The sequence below is a fragment of the Chrysemys picta genome, chromosome 19, assembly GCF_011386835.1.
Source record: "Chrysemys picta bellii isolate R12L10 chromosome 19, ASM1138683v2, whole genome shotgun sequence".
In the NCBI taxonomy this organism is placed as follows: domain Eukaryota; kingdom Metazoa; phylum Chordata; order Testudines; family Emydidae; genus Chrysemys; species Chrysemys picta.
Window position 1 is genome coordinate 22,486,264 of NC_088809.1, and position 18,600 is coordinate 22,504,863.

The 18,600-nt window shown below is 51.3% G+C and overlaps 1 protein-coding gene across 1 annotated transcript; it reads left to right on the forward strand.

Moving 5' to 3' along the window:
- The first annotated feature begins 13,526 nt into the window (after positions 1-13,526).
- LOC122174443 (C-C motif chemokine 3-like) lies at positions 13,527-15,031 on the forward strand. Its single transcript, XM_042857711.2, has 3 exons — positions 13,527-13,677; positions 14,008-14,122; positions 14,719-15,031. Exons 1-3 carry the CDS (start codon positions 13,602-13,604, stop codon positions 14,831-14,833), a joined length of 306 nt encoding a protein of 101 aa, XP_042713645.2. The 5' UTR covers positions 13,527-13,601; the 3' UTR covers positions 14,834-15,031.
- The last annotated feature ends 3,569 nt before the right edge of the window (positions 15,032-18,600 follow it).

Below are 18,600 nucleotides of genomic sequence, written 5' to 3' on the forward strand. Positions count from 1 at the left end.
CCCTGCTGGCTGAGTCCCATGGCTAATTTCACAGCCAAAATGCATCCTGAGTCATGCTCTCCCAGGCTCCAGCTCGGCTGGTGCAATCTGCAAGGAGATGGTTCACATGATGCCCCTTTTACTCATCATTGCTTCTGCCTTGGCTACTGATACCACAGCTGATGGGAAATGGAGGAGGCTGTTCAGAGAGGCCATCTCCTCCCCTTCTGTTTGTCTCAGCTCCCTGTCTGTCCTCTGTCTCCAATGCGCTTCCTGGAAACCTGCCTCCTTCTCTGGGGCCAGTCCCACAGGAGGTTTAATGGGCTTAATCCAGCCACAGCTGGGGCTGCAAAAAGAGGATTAATAATTGAGGAGGTGAAGTCATTGCTGAACAGCGATGAGGAGGAGAGGTGGAGAAGAGTACCTGACAAAGGAGAGCAAAGACCGTTCCACCTGGCTGACTATCATCCTTTTCGCACAGAGGGCACACATGCAGCCTACTCTGGGCATGGCCTGCAGAGACACGTGTCCCCGCATGCAGGCTTGGGAGGGAGGTGTATCTTGCTCTCGGGTGCAGGGGAGTGGAGCATGGCATGATGGGATCTGTAGCATCTGTCAACTGCACCTGTTTATTAAAGAGGAGGCAGGCTGCAGCAATCTGGTCCATTTCATACACATGGGGCTACCTGTGAGTTTCTGGCAAGCTGCTAATATGGCTCTTGCTGGGGGGGGTACAGTTGGGTGCTGCTTGGCTAAACCATTCCACTGAGTGGCTGAGCTGGACCGTGCCTTCACGCTGTGGCACCAGCCGGGCTGCTCTGCTCAGCTCAGGATCCAGAGAGGTTCCTGCAATGCAGCAGGTCCCCTTTCTCTTTGGCAGACCAAGAATGCTCAAGGACAGCTTGGTGTGTGGTTTGGGGATATTCTTGGATGTGCTGGTGACATGATTTTCCCAGTCAGCAGCAGAGGGGCTGAGGTTCATGTGCCCCCAGCAGATGACACAGCAAGCGCCCTGGGTGGAAGTGGAGAGGTCAGGCGGGTTGGGGGGGGGTTGGTTGTCACCCCTTTCAGATCAAAGTGTTTCCTACTGATGGCCCTTTTCATGGTTTCAGCCCCACAAATGCTCAGCTCCTCTTCTGTCCATGCTCCATGCAGCCAGTCCATGGTGTCTGTCTGAGTTATGGGGGTGAAGGGGCTTGGGTTGGGGAGTCTCTGTGGGTGTGGGCCTGGCTTCTAGGTTAGTGGACGAGTCCCTCCCAATCCTCTCTTAGGGCCTGATCCAGTGCTCAGCCGCCACTGACTTCAGCACCTCACACGACTGTGCCCTTTGACCTTCCGCACTGGCCCCTAACTAGCTCGTTCCCATGAAGCAGTTCCTGATGGGGGGATTGGGAAGCAGGGGAAACCCCATCTCTTAGGCTCCAAAGAGGTTCCACTTTTCCCCCCTAATGCTCCAGCGTGGTGGTTCTCCAATGTCTTCCTGCTGGGAGAAGGGCAATTCCTCAGGCCAGGATCACCAGTGGGATGGCTCCTGTGCTGTGAGGCATGAGTAGGGTGACCATATTTCCCTGAGCTGAATACAGGACACCTGGTAAAATTACTCGTATTCGAGCCCCTGTTAAAAAGAAATAATGCCTAGTTAGATTCCTTTTATTTCCCTTCTGATCTTTAAGGCTTTAGGGTTCACACAGGGAGAGGTGACACACACACTCCCATACACCTTTCTCACACAGGGAGGGATGACCGACCGACCGACCAACCCGACCCTCCCTGCCTGGTGCCCTCCACCCTCCATGCTTGGCTGGGCCCCCAGGACAGACCTGCCTCTCCTGGTACCTGGCACCATGTCTTCCTGGGATAACACGTGGAGGGGCATGCAGGGTCACATGCCCCCCCTCCCCAGATTTCTGCCAGGGTTCACACCAGAATGTGGCCAGCAGCAGCTTCTTGGCACTTTGCGTGAGGGAAGGGATGGGAGCTGCTTCCAGCTGCAGGGGAGGGGGGAAGGGATGACCTGACCCATGGCTTTGCAGAGCTCATCTCTTCCCCCCACCCCCATGTGGCTGGAAGCAGCTTGTCCCTTCCTGCCCAGTGTCGAAAGGCAGCTAACACCTCCAGGCTACTGCTGGCCACCGACATAACCCAGTCGCCTCCTGTCCCCTGGCTACAGCATGGGCCGGAAGGGGTTAAGCCCTAAGGCTGCGTTGTGTACCAGGACCCAGGGAACCGGACTGCAGGGGTTTCAGCGAACCCTGCCAGAGAGGTGGCCCAGCAGGGGAGGGTGCCTAGGGGAGGGAGCAGCCTCACACTCCCTGAGGGCAGGACCCAGAGTGGGGAGGGGGTGAAGAGGGTGCTAAGCCCCTACCCGGGGAGCTGCTGTGGAGTGAGCAGGGCTGGGACATGAACAAACTGGAAATCGCTCGCCCCCCACCCCCCCACCGCTGCCAGTCCAGAGCTTAGCTGAGGGGCGGAGATGCTGCCCCATGCCAGTGCTCTGCCAGGCTTTGGCACATGCAGGGCTTGGCTCCTCCTGGCCAGTGCCCCGGGACGGAGGGTCTTGGGCTTTCCCAGGGCACCGGCCCAGCCACAGGCAGAAGGGGAAGGAAGAAGCCTGCTGGCCAGCTGCTGGTGAGCTGAGCGCTCTGACCAGGGCTGGTTCTCCGCACAGTGCTAGGAGTGAGACATGCCTCGCTGTGGGGGCAAAGGAGCAAAGCAGAGAGAGGACAGTGAGGGGGGGCATGCAAAGGGCCGATGGGTGGGCAGCAGAGGTGACACGTAACCAGCTGTCGCCGGGCACCTGCCTGCACTCACCAGCCACCGCAGCTCACAGCTAGCCCCGGCCGGAAACAGGACCGGGGGGCGGGGCCCTGCTGGCTGCTGGCACGCAGTGGGGGCTGCGCTGATGGACCGGCAGGGGGAATGGCCTCTTCCTCTGCGCTGCACCTTTGCCCTGCACACCCACCCCCATCGTCCGCCACTGGGACCCCCCACTCACTGCTAGTGGGTGGGCACCCCCCACTCACCGCTAGTGGGTGGGCAGCTGGCGAGCAAGGATCCAGCCAGCAGCAGGACCCACCAGTACTGATTGGAGGGGAGAGGGGGAGAGAGACAGAAAATACAAGACAATTTGCCCGTTTTTAAGAAAAAGTTGGGACGCCTGCAGGAGGGCTTAAATACGGGACTGTCCCTTTAAAAATGGGACATTTGGTCACCCTCTGCATGAGCCTTCTCCTTCTGGCGGGGTGGGAGGGGGTTAAACTTGTATCTGTCACAACATGGGGTCCTGGTCTGGGAAGGGCTGACAGCCGCCTGCATCCCCTACCAGCCTCCTGATGGCCCCTTGCCCCTCACCCCTTCCCAGGGCAGATGCCGTGCTCAGGGACAGGAAAGGGCCTGGTTGGGGCAGGATCCGGCCAGGAGATGCACATGAACTCATTCCAGTGCTTGACTCCCATTGACGAGGAGAGCGCTCGGTGCCTCGCAGGATCAGGCCCTGTGGAGCTGAACGGGCTATTTCCTCTCTCTGGCAACAGGATTCATTAAGGTGACTCTCCCCTCGCTGCCTGCCGCCCGTTCTGCCCTGATCCAGCTGGGTTGCTCTGATTTGGGAGGTGACTGGCAATTTGATCACAGCTGGGTTTACCCCAAAGAACACTCCTGCCCCCCCCTCCCCGCAGCAAAGGGAGACATAAAGCAGCCGCAGAAGGGGCAGAGAGGGGCTGAGTGAAGGAGGAGTTTAGCTGGTCAAAAAAGCCTCTGGAAGTGACTGGAGCTGGGAAAATAACATCGGGGTAGGGTGACCAGACAGCAAATGTGAAAAATCAGGATGGGGGTGGGGGGGTAATAGAAGCCTATATAAGAAAAAAAAAAAAAAATCGGGACTGTCCCTATAAAATCAGCACATCTGGTCACCCTACATCGGGGTGAGGTAGAAGCAGCCCCGTGGAGACCGGCTCTGCTAACATCCTGGGAGCGAAGGAGTTTGCTCTCCAGCCAGGCCCCCTACCTGGCCCCCTGCCCCTCCTAGAGCTGTGAGATTCCCAGGTGCTGCCTCTATGCGCTCCCTCCCCTGGCCCCGGCTCAGGGACAGCACAGATCCTCCTTGTTTCAGGGAGAAAACAGAGAGAGACAACCACAGTCCTTCCTCTGTTACCCAGCTGAGTCTGTGTGCACAGGGTATCAGATCCTTCTCCCTGATCACCCCACCCAGGGGACAAGTTTCCAGCCCTGCCTGCTAGCCTCAGTAACCCTCGGATACCAGCCAGGGGCAAGCCCCTGACAGCTGCCTTCCTGGCTTCAGGGGTCCATCTGGATCTACAGCCCTTCCTCTTCTTCCCAAGGACACGGCCTAGGTCCCACCGTGTACTGGGGCCTAGGGGTCAGACTGGGGTTGCCAACCCTCCAGGATTGTCCTGAAGTCACCGGGAATTAAATATTCATCTTTGATTAAAGATTATGTCATGTGAGAAAACCTCTAGGAATACGTCCAATCAAAACTGGCAACCCTCGGTTAGATGTGGGGACTGGGGGGGTCAGGACTCCTGGCTTGTGTTCCTGGCTCTGGGATTGATTTGCCTTGTGACACTGAGCCATGCCCTGGCCCAGGGAGCAGTACCACGTCACTGCTCTGTGCCTCAGTTTCCCTACATGTAAAATGTCCCGAGGTAGGGGAGGCTTGAGGTTCAGTTAATGATGGTTTGTGAAGCCCCTTGAGATCCTCACCTTAAAGGGGCTAGAGGAAGGTAAAGGATTGAGAGAGAGGGAGGGCGACCTGAGAGACCATTAGGGCTTGTAATAGAGGGACAGAAAGGGTTAATTTCCACAGCTCCTATGAGCTGTCCTGTGACCCTGTCCCCTTAACCTCCTTTGGGGAAACACTGGAAGGTGGATACAATCCCCTCTGCCCCAGGAGCCCCCCTCTCCCCTGCCAAACCAGGCAGAGCGTGCATGTCAGAGAGGTTGCGGGGGTCTTGTTGGCCCCGCTGCATGCCTCAGGGCGAGGGGACAGGCCCTCCCCACAGCCCCACTGGTGCCACTGTCCTTCGGACCTGCAGAAAGCGACATCAAGCCAATAGGCTGGGCTCGTTACTGGGCCGGGCGCTGGCCCAAAGGCAGGAAACGGTCGCCATCTGCTGGCGACCCTTAGTGATTGCTGTGCCGGCTTGTCCTCTAAATGTAACTAACCCCAACTCTAGGGGAGTGTGCGCTCGTGGGCATTGGCTCCGCTGCCCATTTCTCCGTCTGCCCCATTCCCTCCGACCTGTCCCTGTCTCTGCCTCACCCCTGGCTCCTCATCCCAGTCCCCTGTTTGTCACCTAGCCAGCCCAAAGCACCACTCCTCAGCTTTCTCATCCCAGGCTCCATCTCTTGGCCGTCAGTCCCAGTTCCCCCCGCCAGCTCTTCATCCAATCCGTCTCTCTACCTCAGCCTGGCCTCCAGTCTCCCTCTCCTCCCCTCATTGCCCATCCGCCTAGCTCCCGCCACAGGCGCCTTGGCCAATCTCAGTGTCCGTGCCTTCTGGCTTCTTGCCCCCATCTCTTTGTCCAGCTAGTCCCAGTTCTCCACCCACATCCTGTCTCCCTATCAGATCTGTTCTCCCCCCTACCCCACTGGTTCCCAATACCTCCCCCCAGCTCCTCATCCGATCTGTCACCCTGTGACAATCCAGGTCCAGACACCTCAAGGTGATAACGGGGGTTCTGAACCCTCCCCATAAGTATTGCATTAGGGTTGCCACCTATCTGGGTTTCACGTGGACAGTCCAAGTTTCAGCTTGTGTCGCCCGGTGCCATTTGATAAGCCCTGATGTCTGTTTTTTTTAGTCGGGGGGGGGGGAAGAGGCGGAGCAGGGGCAGGGCCTTGACAGTCTGGTTACCAGTCATTAGAAAGGTGGCAACTAGGGCTGACGAGCCATTAAAAAAATCAATTGTGATTCATCGTGCTGTTAAACTATAATAGAATACCATTTAATTAAATATTTTTGGATGTTTTCCACATTTTCAAATATATTGATTTTCAATTACAACACAGAATACAAAGTGTACAGTGCTCAATGTATATTTATTTTTTATTACAAATATTTGCACTGCAAAAAAGAAACAGTATTTCAATTCACGTAACACAAGTACTGTCATGCCATCTCTTTATCATGAAAGTTGAACTTACAAATGTAGAATAATGTACAAGAAATAACTGAACTCAAACATAAAACAATGTAAAACTTTAGAGCCTAAAAAGTCCACTCAGTCCTACTTCTTGTTCAAACAAGTTTGTTTACATTTATGGGAGATAATGCTGCTCACTTCTTGTTTACAATGTCATCTGAAAGTGAGAACAGGCATTCGCTTGGCACTGTTGTATCTGGTGTCTCAAGCTATTTACGTGCCAGATGCGCTAAAGATTCATATGTCCCTTCATGCTTCACCCACCATTCCAGAGGACATGTGTACAGGCTGATGACGGGTTCTGCTTGATAACGATCCAAAGCAGTGTGGACTGACGCATGTTCATTGTCAGCATCTGAGTCAGATGCCACCAGCAGAAGGTTGATTTTCTTTTTTGGTGGTTCGGGTTCTGTAGTTTCCACATTGGAGTGTTGCTCTTTTAAGACTTCTGAAAGCAAGCACCACACCCCGTCCCAATCAGATTTTGGACGGCACTTCAGATTCTTAAATCTTGGCTCAAGTGCTGTAGCTATCTTTAGAAAGCTCACATTGGTACCTTTGTGTTTTGTCAAATTTGCAGTGAAAGTGTTTTTAAAATGAACAACATGTGCTGGGTCATCATCCGAGACTGCTATAACTGAAATATATGGCAGAGTGTGGGTAAAACACAGAGCCAGAGACATACAATTTTCCCCCAAGAAGTTCAGTCACAAATTTAATTAACACCTTTTTTTTAAGGAGCATCATCAGCATGGAAGTGTGTCCTCTGGAATGGTGGCTGAGGCATGAAGGGGCATACGAATGTTTAGCATATCTGGCACGTAAATGTCTTGCAATGCCGGCTACAAAAGTGCCATGCTAATACCTGTTCTCACTTTCAGGTGACATTGTAAATAAGAAGCAGGCAGTATTATCTCCTGTAAATGTGAACAAACTTGTTTGTCTGAGTGATTGGCTGAACAAGAAGTAGGACTGAGTGGACTTTCTAGGCTCTAAAGTTTTACATTGTTTTATGTTTGAGTCCAGTTAATTCTTGTACATTATTCTACATTTGTAAGTTCAACTTTCATGATAAAGAGATTGCACTACAGTACTTGTGTTAAGTGAATTGAAATACTATTTCCTTTGTTTCTTTTTTGCAGTGCAAATATTTGTAATAAAAAATAAATATACATTGAGCACTGTACACTTTGTATTCTGTGTTGTAATTGAAAATCAATATATTTGAAAATGTGGAAAACATCCAAAAATACTGGTGTCAGAGCCAACGTGGCATTCAGACACACAAAGTGACACGGCAGGTGGTGAAAGAACCACTTATTATTCTGGGTGATACACCCCCGCCTCCTTTCCCTCCCCAGCTCCCTTTGCCCACCATAGGGAGAGACCTTAATATTGATATAAAAATGAAATGAATACAAATTTTTAAATATTGGGTCATTCAACTTGCCTGCGCCTTTACTGACGTTTACAATATATTTCACATTATTTTCATACATATAGTGCTTTGAGAAACGTTCCTCACATGCATATATGTTTTGTTTATTTAATTATATGACACATTCAAGCAAGGAGGTTTCTACCTTGTTTTCCAAGGACAAGCAAATATCAGAGAAGGTAAATATGGCTTTATAGCCATAAAATGTTTATTACCTCAAAGTGTGTGTTTACACAGACTCTGTAATGCAGCGTTATAACTTCTATTTGACTTTAATATTCTATCCTGTTTTATTTTATACTATATTTTGAAAGATGTATATAAGTTAATTATTGTGCCTGGTACAGAATGTTTGATACAAGTCTGTAATTACAAATTGTAAATATACTGCAGATGGTAGATTGTAAATCTAGGGGAAAAGTAACCAGAAAGATCGGAGTGTCTTATCATACCCTAGGACAGATCCCTCTTGTACATGATACCAGTTTGGTATAGATATGATTTTTATATCAAGAAAACAGATTTTGTAAAACTAGGGTTACCATATTTCAGCAAGCAAAAAAGAGGATGGGAGGAGCCCCGCCCTAGCCCTGCCCCTGCCCCTCCCACTTCCCGCCCCCCTCAGAACCCCCAACCCTCCCCCCGTTCCTTGTCCCCTGACTGCCCCCTCCTGGGACCCCTGCCCCTAACTGCCCCCCAGGACTCCACCCCCTACCTAAGCCTCACTGCCTCTTGTCCCCTGACTGCCCCCTCCTGAGACCCTCCCCCCATCCTAACTGGCCCCCTAGGACCCTACCCCCTACCTGTACCCTGATTGCCCCAACCCTTATCCACCCCCCCACCCCCAGACAGACCCCTGGGACTCCCACGCCCCATCCAACCACTCCCCACCCCCTGACAGCCTCCCCCGAGAACTCCCGACCCATCTAAACCCCTCTGCTCCCTGCCCCCTGACAGCCCCCCCCGAACTCCCAAACACACACACCCCCGCTCCTTGTCCCCTGACTGCCCCCTCCTGGGACCCCTGCTCCTAACTGCCCTCCAGAACTCCACCCCCTACCTAAGCCTCCCTGTTCCTTGTCCCCTAACTACCCCCCCAAATGCCCCCCAGGGCCCTACCCCCTACCTGTACCCTGACTGCCCAAAACCTTCTCCACACCCCCAGAAAGCCCCCCCCGAACTCCCGACCCCCCCGTCTCTTGACTGCCCCCTCCAAAATCTCCCTGCCCCTTCTCCTGCCCCCTGGCCCCCTTACCCCGCCGCTCAGAACATGGTGTTGGGCCCTGTGCAGAGCCGGACACGTGGCTGCGCTCCCCAGCGCAACACACAACCCGGTCCCTGCCCCCGCACAGTGCTGCCGGAGCGGGGCGCTGGGCAGCAGGGGAGGAGGAGCTGCCGAGGCCCGATGCAGACGGCCCGGCAGGCCGGCCGGCTCAGAATGGGGGGGGGGGAGAGGAGGAGCTCTACAGCTGCTCCGGAGTCCAGCCCGGCAAGCTGCGGGGGAAGGGCTCTGGCTGCCAGAGCCCCAGGCGAGCGGCTGACTTTCCTGCAGCCCTCCCAGCCGCGCCTCGCTCTGCATGGGGGGGAAATCCCGGACATTTTTAGTGATTTACAAATTCCCCCCCGCTATTTTTAACACAAAAAGGAGGACATGTCCGGGTAAATCCGGACGAATGGTAACCCTAGTAAAACATTCATGTTTTAGGAAGAGATCTGATTGTGAAAGGAGTGGAGAGTAGGCTTTCAGAGTAATAAATCTAAGTAAACTCACACAGAGAATTGTAGAAATAACTTAATTGAAATGAATTTTATAATCACAGCACTCTAAAAATCTTCATTCAGGAAACCCCCTAGGAAAAACACATGTAGTTGGAAGTGTTTTAAACCTTTGTTGGAGAGACAAGGTGGACGAGGTAATATATTTTATTGGACCAGCTTGTGCTGGTGAAAGAGAGAAGCTTTCGAGCCACACAGAGCTTCTATAGAGGCCATAAGCTTCAGGAAATAGGCTTCTTTTGAGACATATATTTGCAAATATTTTGTATCTAAATGCAAGTCTTCAGACAATAAGTGCCTGATATCACTGTTATCTGAATAGTAAGATGTTTTATGTCCACATATAGCAAGGTTATATGATGCTGTAACTGGTTACTAATGTAAGAAGCAATTTACGTATGCAATCTTTATATTAATAGAAATGAATGAATTATTGGCAGTGCTCAAAAAATCTCACCTCGCTCAAGAAACGACAAGCCTCTGTCTGACTATGTGTACCAGTGTAACTATGTGTAACAGTGCCACCTGGTGACTCCTACCATCACCTGGTGACTCCTATACATCACCGCCAAATGCTGACTCGGCCATACCACGCTCAGAAGGCGGCCAGACTTGGGTTCTGGCAGACAGCAAGCTTCATAGACCAGGATGCTCAATGAGTAAATCCTACTGCTGGGTGTGGAGAGTTTCACCCCCAGGGGCGGGCAGCAGAATCTCTCAGCATATCTGCCAGGACAGGATGAAAGAGGGGAGATCTCTGCCTCCCAGACCATTCAGAGTGACCGGCAGCACTTTGAATCACACCCAGTGGGCAGGCAGAATCCCGCGCTCTTTCCAGCCCCACGTGGATGGCATGACAGTGGATCATGCTGGCCAAGTAAGGGTGAGAGGAATCTGGCTGGGTGTCAACTCAGCAAGGAAACTCTGACTCAGGAGGGCAGTGAATACACCCCCACCCCCACCCTGCTCAGCAGAGTGACTGTGCCTTAGGCACTGTGCGGCTACAGCTCAGCTCTCCCTGGAGATGTGAGGGTGCTGGGGGGCTCCCTAGGGGACACTCCTAGGGCATCTGGGCCCTCAAGATAGGGAGGCTGTCCAGTTCCTCCAGGGCCCAAGTGCTGGCTTAGTAGAAGAATGGGGTTTCCCCAAGGGGTTGGAAGAGCAGAGCTATAGAATCAGCCTCTCCGGCGACAGGGGAGGGGGAGTCATGTGACAGCGTCCTTCCGTCACAGGACCCAGGTCATCAGGGCCCCTCGAGGTGCCCTCGGGAAGGGTCCACCAGGTGGGGAGGATATGGCACTTCTTGGGGCAGTTCCCTTGCACTGCTGCTACGTTGCCCCAGTGCTGGCATGCTGCCTGGGATAGTGGGGAAGCCAGCCTGCTGCTCACCCCGGTGGGTAGAGTACCCCCAGTGCTGCCAGTGTGGTTTCCGAGAGATCAGGGCTGATGCACAATCAACAGTCAGCTCCCCCGTGCAGCTGAATTCTCACAAGGTAAAACCATCGCAGAGTCACCGAGACTCTTTTAACTGCCGCACTTCCTGGGTGGACAGCTGTCACGGGTGCAGAGATGGTGTTAGGTCTGACTAATAACCCCCCTTTTCCCCTGCAGTTCATTCTACGAAGCCTGGTGCTCGGTCCTTTCAGAACTCATCGCGCAGAGTCAAACCACCGAGGGAGAGAACCAGATGATTTCTTAAGGAATAAAATGTAATGCACATAAACATCCGCAACCAACATTTGGATTACTTGTGAGGACTTTCCTTCCACAGCTGTGACGTGGTAACTCTCCACACACATATCCCTGCTTTGTTGCTGCTATGTACATAAGAACGGTCATTTTGGGTCAGACCAGAGGTCCATCTAGCCCAGTCTCCTGTCTTTCGACAGCGGCCAATGCCTGGTGCCCCAGAGGGAATGAACAGAACAGGGAATCATCAAGTGATCCATCCCCTGTCGCCCGTTCCCAGCTTCTGGCAAACAGAGGCTAGGGACACCATCCCTGCCCATCCTGGCTAATAGTCATTGATGGACCGATCCTCCAGGAACTTATCTAGTTCTTTTTTGAACCCAGTTATAGTTTTATCCTTCAGAACATGCCCTGGTAAGGAGTTCCACAGGTTGACTGTGCTGGGTGTGTAGGGTGACCAGATGTTTTTATAGGGACAGTCCCAATTTTTGGGTCTTTTTCTTATATAGGCTTGTAGACGTACCCTAAGACTCTGGCTGGGATTTGCAAAGTAGCCTCAGGGACCTATTACTATGAAATAGTTGTATTGCGATAGTGTCTCGTAGACACAGTCATGGCCTGGGACCCCGTTATGCTGGGTGCTGTACAAACACAGAACAAACACACAGTCCCTGCCCCAAAGCACTTAGTCTAAGGAGGCACCCAAATCCCTTTGAACTCCAATGGGAGGCAAGCACCTAACTCTCTGAGGCCTCTTGGAAAACCCAGCATCTGGGTGTCCCATAGTCAGTCTACCTAGAGTGCACTCAGGCGGGGGGTTCTCCCAGTAAGTTGGTGGGTAAGGAGACATGAAGCATGAAGCTGAATTATGCATCATTCAACTACCCTTTCCTGGTAGACTCAGAAAGGGCTGGAGCACCTCACTGTTGCGCTAGTTTCACCTGGATAATATTTGGGTGAGCAAAATTATGATAATATCATTGACCTTCTAACCTGAACAGTTTTCCAATATTTAGGGCTTAGCTTGGTTGTTTTCGTTAGGAGGAGAAATTAAGGATCCAGTCAGGTGTTTCTTTGGTGCAATCTTGTTTAATTACAAAGAAGGCACACAATGGCCTGTTTCTCTCACCGCAATAGGAACAAAGAACAGCTTCTTTGCTCATAATTCCAAGCCTGCCTTTCCAGCCAGCTCTCTGCCCAAAAGAAGCTCACTCTCTTGGTTTCCTCTCAGGGCCATGCTACTAGCACTTCTCTGGCTCTCTCCTTCTGACACACACAGCTGCAATCCAGTTGAAGACTCAGCCCAGGCATTTTCAATCCGTTTCCAGGGAAACCCCTCTTGTTATCCCTCAGTTAGTTCTTGCTCAGGCCAGTGCTTTGAGTGGTGGCTTCTATTGTTTCAGCTATCTTACTCCATAAAGGAGCTTAGTTGCTTCCTCCATTTAACCTGAATGAAGGGTAGCTAGCATACCCAGAAGCTTTCAGTGAGATCTGTGACTGCCCAGAGAGCAATGATACACCTGCTGGCAGCTAACCACATACTGCAGCATAACAACGTTTTGCTTTTCTCTAGCCTGTTCCATCCAAGGCTTCCAAAGCTCTCTATAAACACTTACAGAATTGAGCCTCACTGCCCCCTGGGTGACGGGTCAGTAGGATTGTCTGCAATGCCAAGTGGGAAAGGTGAGGCACAGGGAAGGGAAATGACTTGCCCAAAGATGCACAATGAGTCAGTGGCAAAGTGGGTACAGAATCCAGATCTCCTGGCTCCCAGCCCTGTGCTCCAACCACTCAACCCTGGTTCCTCTGGAAGTAGCAGTTAAACATTAATGGTGTTTGGGGTCCCCTTCTCTTTTCATGGGAGAAGGTGCCAAAGGTAGGTATGCAGAATGTCAGGGCAAGCGTCCCCCACATTCCTCAACCTTGGTCTGAAGGGACCTGCATTTCAAGTGGTGAGAGGACAGGTCAGCCTCTGTGACGCATGGGATTTTGGTGTCTCTGCTGGGGCTGTCACCAAGAAGGCTGACTGAGTTGGTTTCTTCTGTGATGCAGATGCTGTTCTTAGAACTAAGAGCATGAAGAAGCTGTTACAAGGTAATGACCCTTGATCGATAGCTTCATTAGATCCAGCAACTTCTACATGAAAGGTCCCATATTTCTGTTAGTTACTAACGAGACATGCATCCCCCTGGCCTCTTCTCCGGGTAAAGACTGGTGGGTGATTTAAAAGAAAAAGCAGCAGATAAGGTGCTGGGGCTCACATCCTTTTTCCTCTGTTACTTGCACCATGCCTTGCAGCAGCGGGGTGGAATTGCCCCGTCATAGTCCGCACTTCCCTCTTCTGCTTCTCTTGATTCAGCAGACTTTGTTCCATTGTATCACCACTGTCCTATCACGGCATTTCCTGGGCGGTGACAGCATTGACACCATCGCTCAGTGTCTCCCCCCATAAAAAGAGGGAAGAATCCAGGGTTCGGCGTCAGCCGCACAAGGAGGGTTTGAAGGAATCCCATCTCTGGTTCTGCTCCTGCAGCTCGTCCCCACCCGACAGCAACATGAAGGTCTCTGTGGCTGCCCTCGCCGTTCTCCTCATCGCTGCCTTCTGCTCGCAGGCCTCCGCTGCTGGTCCACGTGAGTCCAAGTTCAGTCTGTGGAGGTGTGACTGCTTTCCCCAACATCTCCCCAGGCTAGCGAGACAGTGACAACAGGCAATGCCTGGGCACACGCTCCTTCTGAGTTTTCATTGCTAGTAAGGAGAGGCAGGCTTGCCCCTTCTCGCTGCCTTACTGAAGGATGAAGCCGTGATGCGAGGTAGCCCCCATGCCAGACAGCCCAGAGATCTCTCTGGGAACCTCCTTCGGAGCTAGGGGTTAGCAGGAGCCCCTTTGCACCTACAGGAAGAAAGCTCTCCAAGCCAGCGATGAGACAGACCAACCATGATTCTCTTGTCTTCTCTTTCAGAGGCACTCGACATCCCAAGGGTCTGTTGCTATAAATACTCTCCCAACCCAATTTCGCGGAGCCGCGTGGTGAAGTATGAATACACCAGCAGTGGCTGCTCCAAGCCGGCTGTGATGTGAGTATAATACCCAGCCAGATACCATATGCTCCAGGAGACCCCACCCCACCCCACAGGAAAGTGCCTCCTGGGGCACCGAGTAGTTTGAGATATCATGAGCGCAGCCTGTGAGAGAGACAGTCCTGAGCCCTTGGCTAGTTTTATGGTTCTCTCCATTAGAAACAGGCTAGGCTCAAGAGGGTTTTCATCCCTCCGCCCCGCCCCCAGATGTTGAGCGCATACAGCTATAGTGCAGTGTCACAGCTGGGGAAGCAGTGGTGGGGCTGGAGGGTGGATTTCCTCCTCTGACTGGCTGAGAGAACCTTTTGGTGAAATTCAGCCAATTGTAGTGAAACTCTTCCCGAGCGTGATGAATAAGCTGGTTTCTGATTGGCTGAAGATTTTTGAAAAACCTGTTAGTAGTGAATAGTGGGTGGACACCCAGCAATCCAATGGGCGAGCAGAGCTGCCATTAGCTACTGGCCGTTGTGTCGTTAGGCCCATTCATCCCCTGTGCGGCCGTCATGTGTTTGCTCTGAAAACAAGCCCCGTTTTCCTCCGCCGCCCTTCAGAGCTGGTACCAGGCTTTTCTAACTGGGATTTTCTCTCTGCAGCTTCACCACCATCAAAGACAAAGCATTATGCACCAATCCAGATGAGAAATGGGTCCAGGATATTGTGACTCAGCTGAGAGCGAGGGAAGCCGTTTCAAAGGCACCCTTAGCCTAGGGGCTGACATCACTTCCTGCCAAGCACCTTCCCAAACGGATTTCCAGGAAGCACTTTACCTGCTCTCAGCCTGTGAATCCTTATGGGTTATTTGACCCAATTAGCACTGAACTGCAAAAGATTCTAATGGCTCTGAATTGTATTTAAGGGAATTTTAATGGCTCTGAGTTGTATTTAAGAGAAGTTTAATATATTTGGCATGTGACCTGTGAACTATTTTATTCTCTTTTGTATTTGTTGGGTTTAAGATTATTATTTATTGTACAAAAAAAGAAAAATAAAACAAAAACTGGGAACTCTTGGGCTAATCCTCCTGCCGCAGGCATCCCGTCTGTCTTTTCTATTCAGACCCCAAGCTTGCAAACACGTGTTTAACTCGAAAGCACTCGTCCCATTGGAGTCAGTGGGACAACACATGCTTAAAGCTACGGAAATGCCATGTGTTTGCAGGACCAGGACCTTAGACTGGAGGTTCTTCTGGGCGGGGGTGGGAGGTGTCTTACTCTGTGTTTATACAGCACCTAGGACAAGAGGGTGCCGAACCGGATGAGGGTCTCTAGGCACTATTCTGCTGTGAGTAAATCATAAGCATTAAGGCTGCTATTGAAGGCTTCTGAGGGCGCCATGACTAGTAAATCTTTCTGCTCGCAAAACAGCTGGACGTCTTTCTCTCTGGCTGGGAGGCGGGCGCCCGTGCAGCAGGCTGGGTCTGGAGCTGCACTGTGGAGTCAGTTTGAGCACTGGAAGCATTTATGGTTGCATGGGAGGGAGCACGCATTGCAACGGAGGAGCAGAATTAATGGGACAGAGGAGCAAGGAGGGGAAGGGGCAGGACAGGATGAGGCGCGGCAATGTGCTGCCAATATTTAACTCTTGCTAAGACCCATCCCGAGGGTGCAGGTGCTGCAGAGGGGAGAGATTGCTGAATGTAGTTTGTTTCCCTGGGTTACTGGGTTAGAGCACCCACCTGAGAGGTGGGAGACCCCGGTTCAAATTGTTTGTCCGTCTCGGGCAGGAAGGGGAATTGAACCTGGGACTCCCCCCCGAGGTGAGTGCTCTAACCGCTGGACTAAAAATTTTAGCATGGGGGCCTCCTCCTCTAGCCACTTTGGGTGGAGCAAGGCAGGCGCCTCCCTTGTTCCCACGAGAAACTACTTAGGTGCCTGAGCCACCTGATTCCAGGCAGCGGGTTCCCATTCGTGGATCGCTAAATAGAGCTGTAGCTTCCCTGCAGCCCAGATGCAGGTGCCTAGCTCTGATCAGCATCTCCCGGTGGCTAGCGTAGGGAACTCCCTGCCTAGTGTGCTGGGTCCTGTGGCTCACAGGCAAGGGGTGTCTCTCTGGCACAGGGAGCCTGAGTATCCAACTTAGGGCTGCAGATCGCAATGTTGTTCCTGAGATGTTTCTAGGTGACTATAAGTGTGGTGACGCTGAGCGTTCCAATACCTCAGTCCCTTTGGGGATCTGAGACAAAGAAGCTACAACCAGATCAAAGAGGAGATGCTGGTAATGGCCTCTGACTCTTAATGGAAAGAGAGGAAAGACCAGACTCCTGTGGTGAAAGATCACAAACCACTGGAAAACTGGTTTAAAAAACCCTCTGTCTCGTAGTGCCACCTTGCATCTATGTGGGGGAGTGGACGCTGCCAAGCCAGGATCTCCAGGTGGCATGTAAATTAGTTAAGAAGCTACACCTAGCAGCATGGGAAATAGATCAGTACCACCGGAAACAGCCGCTGCATATGAACTCCATGGGATGATGCATAGGGTTGCTGCTGCCTCAGAATCAGGGATTACCCTACACCCCCCCCTGAATTTCCCCAACACCCCCGCACCCCAGTTTTGTGAACTAGTTACATGCAGTGTTGCTAATGTAGTGATTGTTTGGAAATTGGAATTGAAATTGAAACATTAATGCACACTTTAAAAGCATATACAGTGTATGATAAAATACGGGTATCTGAAAAAGTATAATACATTTGGAAAGTATGAACATAGACTTGCTTCCTTATACAGCTTCTGTTTTTAATGACAATGTCAGTGCATTCATTTCGGTGATGTTGGCCAATCGAATCATTTCAAATGATGATTTGTAAGCAAAGTCTAAATGAACACTCCCTGACAGCTAGTGATGAACTGGGTGCTGGAGGAAAGGACCAGATTGTATTTACATTCACACCTAATCTACCCAGGTACCCAGCAAACAGAGCGGTGTTGCCCAAGTGATAGATTTTGGTTGGGGTTGGGTTACAAATCACTTGAATGCGGGGGATAATGAAATGTTATTCTTATTGTATGAGTAAAGGGCAGTAGAACTGTACTTAGCCTGTGCTGATCGAGGGCATCAGGAGACAGGCTGGGGACAGGTGTTTTGCTTGATGGTCTGCCTGAGTCACAAGTACTATTTGACCTGCCCCTCTCCATTGTTTAAAGACAGAGCTGATTAGGCTCCATAGAGAGTCTTTTGTTTTGTTAAGTGACCACTACAGTTGAAATCACTGATAATCAGGTCTAAGTGCTTAGACCTGCTGTGGGACAGTGTTTCTGTGGAAGAGACGGCCCAGCCTGCACTCGCTGTGAGGTTCCCGCACTGCGACCTCAGCTGAAATCACTGAGAGCTGGTGGAACCTCAAGAGACCAACTCGCAGAGGTCACAGTGGCAGGTGGCAGCAGAAGGTGACGGAGCAAGGCTTCCAACCCCAACTAAATCATCCCAGCCAGGGCTTTGTCAAGCCAGGCCTTAAAAACCTCTAAGGAAGGATATTCCACCACCTCCCTAGGTAACCCATCCCAGTGCTTCACCACCCTCCTAGTGAAAAAGTTTTTCCTACTATCCAACCTAAACCTCTCCCACTGCAACTTGAGACCATTACTCCTTGTTCTGTCATCTGGTACCACTGAGAACATCTAGATCCATCCTCATGTACATACTTTAGATCTTACCAAATGCCACATTTGTAGCCAATCCTTTAGGAACTAAAAGCTAAATGTTCATTACTAAAAAGAAAAGAAGAGAGTAATTAAATGGTTAAAGGAATCATACATTACAAGTGACTTCAGAATCTGTAGATCAGGTTCATAGCAGGGATGGACTTCTGCTAGTCTCTCTGGTTCACCCAAACAGATTGGGGTCATCGGGCCATTGTCCAAAGCTTCCGTTTGTTAGAAAATCAGAGTCCAGAGGTGAGGAACAGGCCTGAAGACAACGCAGTGATGTCACAGTCTCCTTTTATACTTTCAGCCCAAGTGCCTGGAAAGTTACTGGCCAAAGATGGAGTCTTGGATCACATGTCCTAACATGCCTTGCTGAGTCCTGGGACAGCCACTGCCTGAAATGTCTCCAGGAGAGGCTCATTGGCCCAGCTGATTGTAGATAATGGCCCATCAACCCAGGGATGGCTAATCCGGATGTAAATTTGCCTGGTGGGTGTCACCCCTGAACAAGGCATAGTTGAGATACAAACACGTAGCCAATATTCATCTCCTCAGCTACAAGGGCGACACATGGAGTTAAACAGGATAATCACATTGAACAGTTTATAACTTGGCCATTGACATACCTTGTACAAGATTTATTGCAACTCTGTAGGAGTGGGGACCGGATCTGTGCAACTAGTTATCTTCCTTTTTACCCAGCATCACTTGTTTATCCAAAGTGGAACAGCTTCACCAGCAGCGACTGAGGCAGCCGAGGGGGAGTTTTGGGGATCACAGCGGTGCCTAAATCTGGGATTAGGTGCCTAACTCCTAAATCTGGGGGTTAGGCA